The sequence below is a fragment of the Hordeum vulgare genome, chromosome 4H (assembly GCF_904849725.1).
Source record: "Hordeum vulgare subsp. vulgare chromosome 4H, MorexV3_pseudomolecules_assembly, whole genome shotgun sequence".
NCBI lineage: Eukaryota > Viridiplantae > Streptophyta > Magnoliopsida > Poales > Poaceae > Hordeum > Hordeum vulgare.
In genome coordinates, this window is record NC_058521.1 from 9351999 (window position 1) to 9364764 (window position 12766).

At 45.6% G+C, this 12766-nt stretch overlaps 2 protein-coding genes across 4 annotated transcripts; one reads left to right on the forward strand and one right to left on the reverse strand.

The window, feature by feature from the left end:
* Positions 1 to 300: 300 nt before the first annotated feature.
* On the reverse strand, positions 301 to 4282 carry LOC123447149 (GATA transcription factor 18-like). Of its 3 annotated transcripts, none has more exons than XM_045123728.1 (8): positions 3828 to 4231; positions 3253 to 3339; positions 3027 to 3163; positions 1949 to 2071; positions 1748 to 1853; positions 896 to 955; positions 709 to 803; positions 301 to 628 (listed from the first exon to the last, which is right to left on the reverse strand). In XM_045123728.1, the coding sequence occupies exons 1-8, from the start codon at positions 4098 to 4100 to the stop codon at positions 556 to 558; spliced, it is 954 nt and encodes a 317-aa protein (XP_044979663.1). In that variant the 5' UTR covers positions 4101 to 4231; the 3' UTR covers positions 301 to 555. The 3 variants fall into 3 exon arrangements, 2 of the variants coding, with proteins under 2 accessions (XP_044979663.1, XP_044979664.1); XM_045123729.1 differs by having other exon boundaries at positions 1952 to 2071; positions 3828 to 4229; XR_006631475.1 differs by lacking the exon at positions 301 to 628 and adding an exon at positions 1313 to 1467 and having other exon boundaries at positions 772 to 803; positions 3828 to 4282.
* Positions 4133 to 5278, forward strand: LOC123450171 (E3 ubiquitin-protein ligase ATL6-like). The gene is made up of 2 exons (XM_045127555.1): positions 4133 to 4192; positions 4511 to 5278. Exons 1-2 carry the CDS (start codon positions 4133 to 4135, stop codon positions 5276 to 5278), a joined length of 828 nt encoding a protein of 275 aa, XP_044983490.1.
* The last annotated feature ends 7488 nt before the right edge of the window (positions 5279 to 12766 follow it).

Consider the following 12766-nt stretch of genomic DNA (forward strand, 5'->3'; position numbering starts at 1 on the left):
TATCCAGATGGCATACATACGCAAATATAATGAACAAATGCACCCCACGATGCAAATCTGAATGGAAGGTGACGAATCAGATATTGGGAGTATATGAGCTTGGGCTCAGAACCAAATATTCGCTAATTTCGTACGAACACATAAATAAAATGATGTATTGACGTGCTAGGGCAGTTGTTAGCTAGACAAGAGTACACACAACTGCACAAATCCATTTTGGAGGGGCACAAAGAAAGCATTAAAGATTGGGCGAACAAACAAACTACCCTTGAGAATCATATGAGCAAGCTGAGAGCCCCATGGTAAAACGATCGATGTGATGTTGTGATTATGTAAATGCGCTGCTCGCAAAGGGCAGCCAAATGTAACACCTCAAATGCCAACATATTGAGCCAGATGCTTTTATGTTAATTACATATCTGGCGCTGGCAAGCAAGAGATGCGCACTTGATGACGATCAGTATTCACGATAAGTGAATCTTGTGCTTTGTGACGTTTGGCTATACGAGATGAATTTGGGGTCTTTTGTGTTCAATAATCAAATGTCGATGTAACTTATTCTGACTGCGCCTTCGGCGCTCCTTCTATCGCAGCAGCAGCTACGGTTGCAGTCACACTGTTATCCATGCTGCAAAAGATGAGGTATAGAGAGTCAGAGCTAATTGATTGCCTGAATCACTTGAAAAGGAAGCAACAGAGCATGCTCACGCTTCGCCCTTGCTTGGAGTGACGTCGTAGTTGCTTGGAGCTGGCAGTGCTTTGACATCGGTTCCAGTCTGACACTGGGCAACCGCAGCGTTGCACTAAGAGGGGTATGGAAAGATTCAGGGTCCGGTATGCATAAAAAGTGGTGATCGCCCAATGGTTAAGCAATAGTGATGATGAACAAATGAACCTGCTCAATTGCAAGCATAGGAGCTTCGACTTTTGCCTTGGAGCAACTTCTCAGGGTGCCCTGCATAAATCCAATATATACAGAAATAAATAGCTGCAAGTCCAAAATGGCAGAACCAACAAGCGCAAGTATGAAGTCAGAGAAGACAATTAAATCTTGAAACAGAAGACGGTCATTTGGACAGAGAATCACCACCGCCTATTTCTATGATTCTTTCCGCTCTCAAGTAGAGACAATAGCAGCACATGAGTAAAACTTATCTAACACTGCTGAAACAATGAAAAAGATAGGGTCCATTTCTTTTCATATATAATAGTTTATTTCTTTTCCGCAAGCTTATTTGTGGTTCCGACGTCTCACAACCAAAGAAACCTCGGAGCTTTTCTACTGAAGCAAGTGTATCGGCACATCACATACCTCCATGACTACAGGAAGTAACAAGGGGGAAACTGAAAACTAAATATGTGACAACTTCAACAGGCAGCATAGTCCATGACTCGGTTGAAATATTCCATGGATTCTTATCCACCAAGTTGCTAACAAGCATGCACCATTGCTGCAAGTCCACAACACTGGGACAAAACGACAGAGCAAAGTCGCATTAACATGTGCCCTGTGACACAATCACAGCAAGCATGGTGTTAAGATGATGTTGTTAAGACATGGTTATTTCAATTTGCAATCACACAATGCAATTCCACCTCCACTGAAATATTATCGTGTTTGCTAAAGCATGAAAGGCATAGAAAGGGGTTGTTTAGGGCATTGAGAAAGAAAAGAAAAAACATGCATCATATGTCCATCAGAAAGGAAGTAAAAATAACAGCCTAGCATGTTAAGGATAAGATTTACCTTGTTTGCCCACATCAGTCCACAAGCATTGCACAAAGTCCTTGGACCAGCTGGACCACGACGCATTGCCGGCGTCATCTTTTCACTAGTGCCACAATTCTGACACCTGTAACAAGTATGATATGGGGGAAAAGGGGTCATCCCTTTCCCGTTCAATAACATAACGACAGAAAAAGTGGATCAAGTGATCAAAGATAAGACAACTTTGATTCTCGAGACAGGAAATCTTGGCCTGAGCCCTGGGAGGCAGGATCACAGCCTGGAGAAGGGGACTCCCCCTCCAAATTTGCACTTCCAACAAATTGCCCCTTCCGACGCTGCATCCTGAGAGATTAGTTAGAAATATGAGCATCAGATTTTTAAGACATGTGATGTTCCTTATAACTAATTGCTACTTAGAAGTTAGAAATTTATGAATATTTGTTGGAACAAATTTTGACCAAGCAAATACAGGATAGAACAAATTGTGTGGTTCCCTTGGTTCAAGACTTAGGATGAACTAAGATAGATAAGACAACATGTTCAAATGTACTAAAGCCTAAGGAAAAATCGTGGGCCACAATATCTCCCCAGTTACAAATATAATGCTTCTGAAACTACAGCATTTTCATACTTAACTGTCGATGTAAACTTAACATATCTGTGTACATCATTTACAGTGTCTTGTTTTTTTTTCAAGAATAGTAAGGTTGACACTGGTGAATATATATCCACACAAAGGAGTACAAAAATAAAGGCCCGGAGGATAGATGACAGCTTACTAGACTCCTAAAGCAAGCAAAAGAGAGATAACACAAAACCTTACTTCCTACCTTTTCTGAATTAAAAAAATCACCATGGAAACTAAATTTTTATGCGATCTTTTCTAAACTCGGGTATCCAGAATCATTCTTTAATATATTCCCTTTGTCAAGGTATATCAAAAAATCCGTCTGTGCTTGCCATGGAAAAGAGGGTTATGTCAAAGTTTAGAAGGCCTAATACATACAGTACATAAGGACCTATTAAAGAACTGGTCATCTTAGAATCACTTCTTGGAAGGTCACCTGGTTTCGAGCCATGAATGGCATGGGTCTGATTAAGCAGTAGGCCTACAACAATGATATGGGTCTGATTAATGCCATAACTAATGAACTAGTTCCTCAATAGATATAATGATAAGGATTATGACTGAGCCAAAATAAACAAAATACAGACGGCATGGTGTATGGTTCATTCATAGCTTTACTGATAATGCTTGGTGGTACAAACTGACAAATCTGGCAGACTAGGTACAAACCTGTGCGCCACTTCTTTGCGTACAGCATAGCGTATTTGCTTATCAAAATTTCTCCCCTTGCGTTTTTCGCGGAACCGAATGAGTGAAGCAACCCTTTTTGCAGGAATGTCTGTCCTCTGAAGCAAATCCTCATAACCCTGCACAAGAATGCTAACATTACATCATAAAGGGGAAAATATTATTGATTTAACATATATACAGGTACAGCCGAGCAATTTCCAAGTACCCTGTTTTCACGTCGACTGGGTAAAACCATGGCAGATAGACCGGGTGGAATTTCACCAGTTCCTAACAGTAACAGGACAGCTTGAACCTGGAAAAGGGAATTCAACTTAGGTAAAACAGAACGGCACAAAGGAGTACCAAATTAAAATCTGAATGTAACAACAGATTTTTTATATATACCTGGATATATATAGGTAATATCAAGTATGGCCATAGCAACTAATAATTACAAATCCCTCTTAAAAAACAACAGAAGGTAGTCATTACAAGCCATCATATACTTGGCTTACGCCTAGTTACGGAAAGAAACCCTATGACTTGATAGCAAACTGCCACAAGTGGCAAGGGCTAAAGGCTTCTGCCAGTTGTACAGTACAGAAGCAATCCATTACTGTGAGCTAAGTACTGTTCAAGTCGGTTTCCCTGTTGACATCATTAAAGTTGATAACTCTGTGGCTATTTAAAGCCCACGTGACCAAGGGAAATAATTTCAACTTCCTAACCAAAACAAATACTAGCATTATACTAGCAATCTGAGATGTGCAGAGAGGAGTTGAGGGGGAGGGGGGAGGAGACCTTGTCAGGGGTGACGGACTCGAACACGTAGACCTCGCCCTGGAACAGCAGCGTCAGCTGGTTCGGGCTCCCCGGGAAGGCCGAGACCGGCTCCGGTGCCGCCGCCGGCTCCTCGGCAGGTGCCAGCTCCTCCTCCTCCTCCTCCTCCTCCTCCTCCTCCTCCTCCGCGTCATCCTCGCTGCCGTCGTCGTCGTCGCCGGCTGCTGCCGCTTCTGCCGCGGCGGCGTCGCGCATCTCGGCGTCGGGGTCCCGGGCGGAGGCAGGGTCGGACATGGCCGGCGGTGGCGGGGCGCGGGCAACCCTAGATGCGGGAATGGAAGGTGGCGATGCGGCGCGCGCAGCTGTCTAGTGTAACCGGGGGACCGGTTCGTGAATGAAACGTGTGGTGATGCGATAGAATAGCAGCCATCTGGGTCGTGGAATCACTCCCTTTTCCCACATCTCATCTTTGCTTGGGATTGCTTTGTATTACAAAATGATATATCTATACTTACTAATAAAAGATCAAACGAGAACTTTTCTAAATACACACATGTATTACACCCACAAAAAACAAATATCAACCACCATCACACAATTAGTCAATAAATTGTAATTTAACGGCCTTCCACCATCCATGCACCACGACGGTGTGCAGTTACCAAATTCACCAAAGGCTGACCGTGCTCCACCTCCTCCTACAGCGAGCAAACAAAAATAGATCCAACTGTTGCACCTCCCCGCAAAAGAAAACCGTGCTCCACCTCCTCCTCCGGCTGCTGCCGCACTGCTCGCACGCCTTCTACCCGGAGTGCATCGACCCCTGGCTGGAGGCGCGGATCACGTGCCCGCTCTGCCGCGCCAACCTCGAGAAGCCGCCGCCTTCGCCGCCGCCCGTCGTGGCGCCCCCGTCGCCGGAGCAGGTGGCGCGGCGTCAGCCCTCGCCTTCTTCATCGTCGTCGCACGCCGTGGCGATACCAGTGCGGGAAGAGGAGGAGAGCGACGAGGACAACAGGAAGGAGGAGGCGATGGAGCTGGAGATGCTGCCCAGCGAGCGACGGGCGGCGATGCTGCCGAGGTCGCACTCGACGGGGCACTCTCTCTTCGCGGCACCGGCGGCGGCCGCCGAGCGGAGCGACCACGAGAGGTTCACGTTGCGGCTGTCGCACCACGTGAGGGAGCAGGTGCTCAGGTCGCGCCGCGTGCGCCACGCCACCAGCCTGATCGACCTCGTCGGAGCGAGCCCCGAGGGGAGCGTGCGCGGAGGCCGGCCCGCGGGCGGGGGAGGCAGCTTCGGCAACGCCGGCGGCGGGCGGCGGTGGCAGGCGTTCCTGGCGAGGACGATGTCGTGGACCCGAGGGGGAGGTAACGGGTCGGTGCGGAAGGGGTGGGACGGGTCCACGCGGAGGGGAAGGGACGATCCCGAGTCGAGCAAAAAGGGGGCCGCTTCGCCGGCGGTGGCGCGGCCATGATAAACTCCACGCCCCCACCGGAACTGCGGCGTAGACCTTGACTGTAAAAAATGCGTGTAATTTGGCAGAGCAAATTGCGCCGCTGGTGATTGATGCCTTTCCAATCATTACGGCATGTCCGTCATTCTTTGTGAGATTCCTGTTTTTGGTCAGGCTCGGTCGATCTTCTCCTTTTCTTGTCTTTTCTATTCCATTGTCTCCCTCATGATCGATTTAGTATACAAGTAAAAATTGAAAGGAAGATTCATTCATGTGTGAACAACTCGGAGGAGGTTCTTGCGCTGCTTAAGAAATCAGCGGATAAGTTTCGCGACACAAAAAAAAATTACAGCTCGACTTAGTATATTGTGTATGTTTCAATATTTTTGCAGCTATATATATATACTAAAATTTTAATACTAAAAGTAATTTACAAATTATTTGGTTAGTCGTGCGTTGCACGTGCATGCTAACTAGTACCATCAAAAGAAACACTTATATTACTCCCTCCGTTTTTGTTTACTCTGCATATTTCAGCGTTGTCTATGGTCAAGCTTTATCAACTTTCACCAATTTTACATATGAAAATATGGACATATACGGTACCAAATCAATGTTATTGAATTCATCATTCAAAAAAATATCATAGTTGAGATATTTTCGCATCATATATTAATGTTTATGTTATTTTTATAAACCTGGTTTATGCAGTTTGACTTCAGTCAAAATTAATATACGGACTAAATAAAAAATGCACGGAGCCGTGTGTGCCCGAAAAGACAGCCCTAACTACATTACCACTTTGAGTCATGCAATTAGTTAATGTTTTTTGGGAGTGGTCACGGGAGCTTTCCATGAACGTTCTAACGGTTCTATGTCGGGTGTGTTAAACTTATAGCATCCTACCCCTAACATGTGTCATCGTTCTTTGTTTTTTGTTGGATGCACACAGTCCTAACCTTTTTTAATTATCGAAATTTGTAAAATCCGAACGTTCTGCTTTATGCATCAGATCTGAACGATCTTGCTATCGTTGGATCGCGATCTCATGGCTGCGTTGGTCCTTTACACATGCACGCGCGCCGCAATTTTGCGTTGACCAACTGCGGGATGGGATCGCGATCCCGCAATTTACCGTTGATGCCTACCTTTTTTTAGTCTGAGCACCGTTGGTACCTAGCTTCTTGTCTACATTCTACGTGGGCAAGCATACCTGTTTTTGGTTCAGCTATCAATGTACACGATCGAGCGTGAGCACTTAATTGCAAGGCATTGTCTTCTTCCATTTGATATTCCGTGCAGCCATCCCATTTAATGCCAATGATTATTTTTATTCAACGTAATCTTTTGATTCACTCATCGAGTGCCAATGATAATACTTTTTTCTCTGTACTTTTTTTCTCACCATGGAACGTACATACCCCCGTCATGGTATCTTTGGCGCGGGAGGGGGAGGGGGCAGGGGTGGTAACTCACACATCGCAAACCTGATAACTTATGTGCTTCGGTCCTGATAACTTTGGTGAGGGGGTGGTGAAATATACACATGGTAACTTTAATGTTAGTAGCACGGTAACTTACATTTCGTAGCCTGATAACTTATATACCCCGGTCATGGTAACTTTTGGCAACGCGCGGGGGGAGGGGGGTTGGGGTGGTGATGAAATATACCACTCGATAACTTTTGCGTGAATAGCATGGTAGCTCACACACTACAAACCAGATAACCTATGTACCCTAATCCTGATAACTTTAGCGACGGGATGGAGATGGGGGGTTGTTGAAACACACCACAATAACTTATGTGCAGATAACATGACTTTTTACGTCCCCAAGACATGATAACTTATGTACACCACTGGGTAATTCTCGCGCGCGGGGGCGGGGGGTATGAAATATACCCATGGTAACTTTAATGTTAATAGCATGGTAACTCACATATCGTACTGTTGGAATTATGCCCTAGAGGCAATAATAAATATAATTATTATTATAATTCCTGTATCAAGATAATCGTTTATTATCCATGCTATAATTGTATTGAATGAAGACTCATTTACATGTGTGGATACATAGACAAAACACTGTCCCTAGCAAGCCTCTAGTTGGCTAGCCAGTTGATCAAAGATAGTCAGTGTCTTCTGATTATGAACAAGTTGTTGTTGCTTGATAACTGGATCACGTCATTAGGAGAATCACGTGATGGACTAGACCCAAACTAATAGACGTAGCATGTTGATCGTGTCATTTTGTTGCTACTGTTTTCTGCATGTCAAGTATTTGTTCCTATGACCATGAGATCATATAACTCACTAACACCGGAGGAATACTTTGTGTGTATCAAACGTCGCAACGTAACTGGGTGACTATAAAGATGCTCTACAGGTATCTCCGAAGGTGTTCGTTGAGTTAGTATGGATCAAGACTGGAATTTGTCACTCCGTGTGACGGAGAGGTATCTCGGGGCCCACTCGGTAATACAACATCACACACAAGCCTTGCAAGCAATGTGACTTAGTGTAAGTTGCGGGATCTTGTATTACGGAACGAGTAAAGAGACTTGCCGGTAAACGAGATTGAAATAGGTATGCGGATACTGACGATCGAATCTCGGGCAAGTAACATACCGAATGACAAAGGGAATGACATACGAGATTATATGAATCCTTGGCACTAAGGTTCAAACGATAAGATCTTCGTAGAATATGTAGGATCCAATATGGGCATCCAGGTCCCGCTATTGGATATTGACCGAGGAGTCTCTCGGGTCATGTCTACATAGTTCTCGAACCCGCAGGGTCTGCACACTTAAGGTTCGACGTTGTTTTATGCGTATTTGAGTTATATGGTTGGTTACCGAATGTTGTTCGGAGTCCCGGATGAGATCACGGACGTCATGAGGGTTTCCGGAATGGTCCGGAAACGAAGATTGATATATAGGATGACCTCATTTGATTACCGGAAGGTTTTCGGAGTTACCGGGAATGTACCGGGAATGACGAATGGGTTTCGGGAGTTCACCGGGGGGGGGGGGGGGCAACCCACCCCGGGGAAGCCCATAGGCCTTGAGGGTGGCACAACAGCCCTTAGTGGGCTGGTGGGACAGCCCAAGAAGGCCCTATGCGCCATATGAAGAAAATCAAAGAGAAAAGAAAAAAAAGGAGGAGGTGGGAAAGGAAAGAAGGGCTCCTCCCACCAAACCAAGTAGGACTCGGTTTGGGGGCGGAGACCTTCCCCCCTTGGCTCGGCCGACCCCCTTGGGGCTCCTTGAGCCCCAAGGCAAGGCTCCCCCTCTCCCACCTATATATACGGAGGTTTTAGGGCTGATTTGAGACGACTTTCCACGTCAGGCCGACCACATACCTCCACGGTTTTTCCTCTAGATCGCGTTTCTGCGGAGCTCGGGCGGAGCCCTGCTGAGACAAGATCATCACCAACCTCCGGAGCGCCGTCACGCTGCCGGAGAACTCTTCTACCTCTCAGTCTCTCTTGCTGGATCAAGAAGGCCAAGACCATCGTCGAGCTGTACGTGTGCTGAACGCGGAGGTGCCGCCCGTTCGGCACTAGATCGTGGGACTGATCGCGGGACGGTTCGCGGGGCGGATCGAGGGACGTGCGGACGTTCCACTACATCAACCGTGTTCACTAACGCTTCTGCTGTACGGTCTACAAGGGTACGTAGATCTCACATCCCCTCTCGTAGATGGACATCACCATGATAGGTCTTCGTGCGCGTAGGAAATTTTTTGTTTCCCATGCGACGTTCCCCAACAGTGGCATCATGAGCTAGGTTCATGCGTAGATGTCTTCTCGAGTAGAACACAAAAGTTTTTGTGGGCGGTGATGTGCGCTTTGCTGCCCTCATTAGTCTTTTCTTGATTCCGCGGTATTGTTGGATTGAAGCGGCTTGGACCGACATTACTCGTACGCTTACGAGAGACTGGTTTCATCGCTACGAGTAACCCCGTTGCTCAAAGATGACTGGCAAGTGTCAGTTTCTCCAACTTTGGTTGAATCGGATTTGACCGAGGAGGTCCTTGGATGAGGTTAAATAGCAACTCATATATCTCCGTTGTGGTGTTTTCGTAAGTAAAATGCGATCCTACTAGATACCCATGGTCACCACGTAGAACATGCAGCAACAAAATTAGAGGGCGTCTAACTTGTTTTTGCAGGGTATGCTTGTGATGTGATATGGCCAACGATGTGATGTGATATATTGGATGTATGAGATGATCATGTTGTAATAGATAATATCGACTTGCACGTCGATGGTACGGCAACCGGCAGGAGCCATAGGGTTGTCTTTATACTAATGTTTGTGCTTGTAGATGCGTTTACTATTTTGCTAGGATGTAGCTTTAGTAGTAATAGCATGAGTAGCACGACAACCCCGATGGCGACACGTTGATGGAGATCATGGTGTGGCGCCGGTGACAAGAAGATCGTGCCGGTGCTTTGGTGATGGAGATCAAGGAGCACGTGATGATGGCCATATCATGTCACTTATGAATTGCATGTGATGTTAATCCTTTTATGCACCTTATTTTGCTTAGAACGACGGTAGCGTTATGAGGTGATTTCTCACTAAAATTTCAAGACGAAATTGTGTTCTCCCCGACTGTGCACCGTTGCTACAGTTCGTCGTTTCGAGACACCACGTGATGATCGGGTGTGATAGACTCAACGTTCACATACAACGGGTGCAAAACCGTTGTGCACGCGGAACACTCGGGTTAAGCTTGACGAGCCTAGCATGTGCAGACATGGCCTCGGAACACATGAGACCGGAAGGTCGATCATGAATCATATAGATGATATGATTAGCATAGGGATGCTTACCACTGAAACTATGCTCAACTCACGTGATGATCGGACTTGAGCTAGTGTAGGTGGATCATGAACCACTCAAATGACTAGAGAGATGTACTTTTTGAGTGGGAGTTTAGCGAATAATTTGATTAAGTTAAACTCTAATTATCTTGAACATAGTCTAAGTCCACTTTGAATATATTTGTGTTGTAGATCATGGCTCACGCGACAGTCACCCTGAATTTTAATACGTTCCTAGAGAAAGCTAAGTTGAAAGATGATGGAAGCAACTTTGTAGACTGGGCTCGTAATCTTAAGCTAATATTACAAGCTGGGAAGAAGGATTATGTCCTTAATGCTGCGCTAGGAGATGAACCACCCGCTACGGCTGATCAGGATGTTAAGAACGCTTGGTTAGCACGTAAGGAGGACTACTCAGTAGTTCAATGTGCAGTCTTGTATGGCTTAGAACCGGGACTTCAACGTCGCTTTGAGCGTCATGAAGCATTTGAGATGTTCCAGGAGTTGAAGTTTATCTTTCAGAAGAACGCCCGGATCGAGAGGTATGAGACCTCCGATAAATTCTATGCTTGCAAGATGGAGGAGAACTCGTCTGTCAGTGAACATGTGCTCAAAATGTCTGGGTACTCAAACCGTCTAGTTGAGCTGGGGATTGAACTCCCGCAAGAGGCTATCACTGACAGAATCCTTCAATCACTGCCGCCAAGCTATAAAGGCTTTGTGTTGAACTACAACATGCAAGGGATGAACAAGTCACCCGGCGAGTTGTTTGCGATGCTGAAAGTCGCAGAGTCTGAACTCCGTAAAGAGCATCAAGTGTTGATGGTGAATAAGACCACTAGTTTCAAGAGAAACGACAAAGGCAAGAAGGGTAATTCAAAGAAGAGCGGCAAGCCTGTTGCCAATCCGACGAAGAAACCCAAAGCTGGACCTAAGCCTGAAACAGAGTGTTACTATTGCAAGGGTATGGGTCACTGGAAGCGCAATTGCCTCAAGTATCTGGCAGATAAGAAGGCGGCCAAAGAAAAATCAGGTATATTTGATATACATGTTATTGATGTGTACTTAACCGGCTCTCGTAGTAGTGCCTGGGTATTCGATACCGGTTCTGTTGCTCATATTTGCAACTCGAAACAGGAACTGCGGAATAGACGAAGGCTGGCGAAAGATGAAGTGACGATGCGCGTAGGAAATGGTTCCAAGGTTGATGCAATCGCCGTCGGCACAGTTTCACTTCAGTTACCATCAGGATTAGTTATGAACTTGAATCATTGTTATTTAGTGCCTGCGATGAGCATGAACATTATATCTGGATCTTGTTTATTGCGAGACGGTTACTCTTTTAAGTCAGAGAATAATGGTTGTTCTATTTCTATGAGTAACATCTTTTATGGTCATGCACCCAATGTGAGAGGATTGTTCATATTGAATCTTGATAGCGATACACACATACATAACATTGAGACCAAAAGAGTTAGAGTTAACAATGATAGCGCCATATTTTTGTGGCACTGCCGCTTAGGTCATATTGGTGTAAAGCGCATGAAGAACTCCATGCTGATGGACTTTTGGAGTCACTTGACTTTGATTCACTTGACACGTGCGAACCATGCCTCATGGGCAAGATGACTAAAACTCCGTTCTCTGGAACAATGGAGCGTGCAAGTGACTTGTTGGAAATCATACATACCGATGTGTGTGGTCCGATGAGCGTAGAGGCACGCGGCGGATATCGTTATTTTCTCACCTTCACTGACGATTTGAGTAGATATGGTTATGTCTACTTAATGAAGCACAAGTCTGAAACATTTGAAAAGTTCAAGCAATTTCAGAGTGAAGTTGAAAATCATCGTAACAAGAAGATCAAGTTCCTACGGTCTGATCGTGGGGGTGAATATCTGAGTTTCGAGTTTGGTGCTCACTTAAGACAATGTGGAATTGTTTCACAGTTGACACCGCCTGGAACACCACAGCGTAATGGTGTGTCCGAACGTCGTAATCGTACTTTATTAGAGATGGTGCGATCTATGATGTCTCTTACTGATTTGTCGTTATCGTTTTGGGGTTATGTATTAGAAACAGGTACATTCACTTTAAATAGGGCACCATCAAAATCCGTTGAGACGACACCATACGAACTGTGGTATGGCAAAAGGCCAAAGTTGTCGTTTCTTAAAGTTTGGGGATGTGATTCTTATGTCAAAAAGCTTCAGCCTGAAAAGCTGGAACCCAAAGCGGAAACGTGCGTCTTCATAGGTTACCCAAAAGAGACAGTTAGGTACACCTTCTATCTCAAATTCGAGGGCAAAGTGTTTGTTGCTAAAAACAGAGCTTTTCTCGAGAAGGAGTTTATCTCGAGAGAATTGAGTGGGAGGAAGACAGAACTTGACGAGGTTGTCGAACCTCTCATCCCTCTGGATGGTGGCGCAGGGCAAGGGGAAACCTCTGTCGTTGCGACGCCGGTTGAGGAGGAAGTTAATGATAATGATCATGAAACTCCGGTTCAAGTTTTTGTCGAACCACGTAGGTCGACGAGACCACGTGCTGCTCCAGAGTGGTATGGTAATCCCGTCTTATCAATCATGTTGTTGGACAACAATGAACCTGCAAATTATGAAGAAGCAATGGTGGGCCCAGATTCCAACAAATGGCTAGAAGCCATGAAGTCCGAGATAG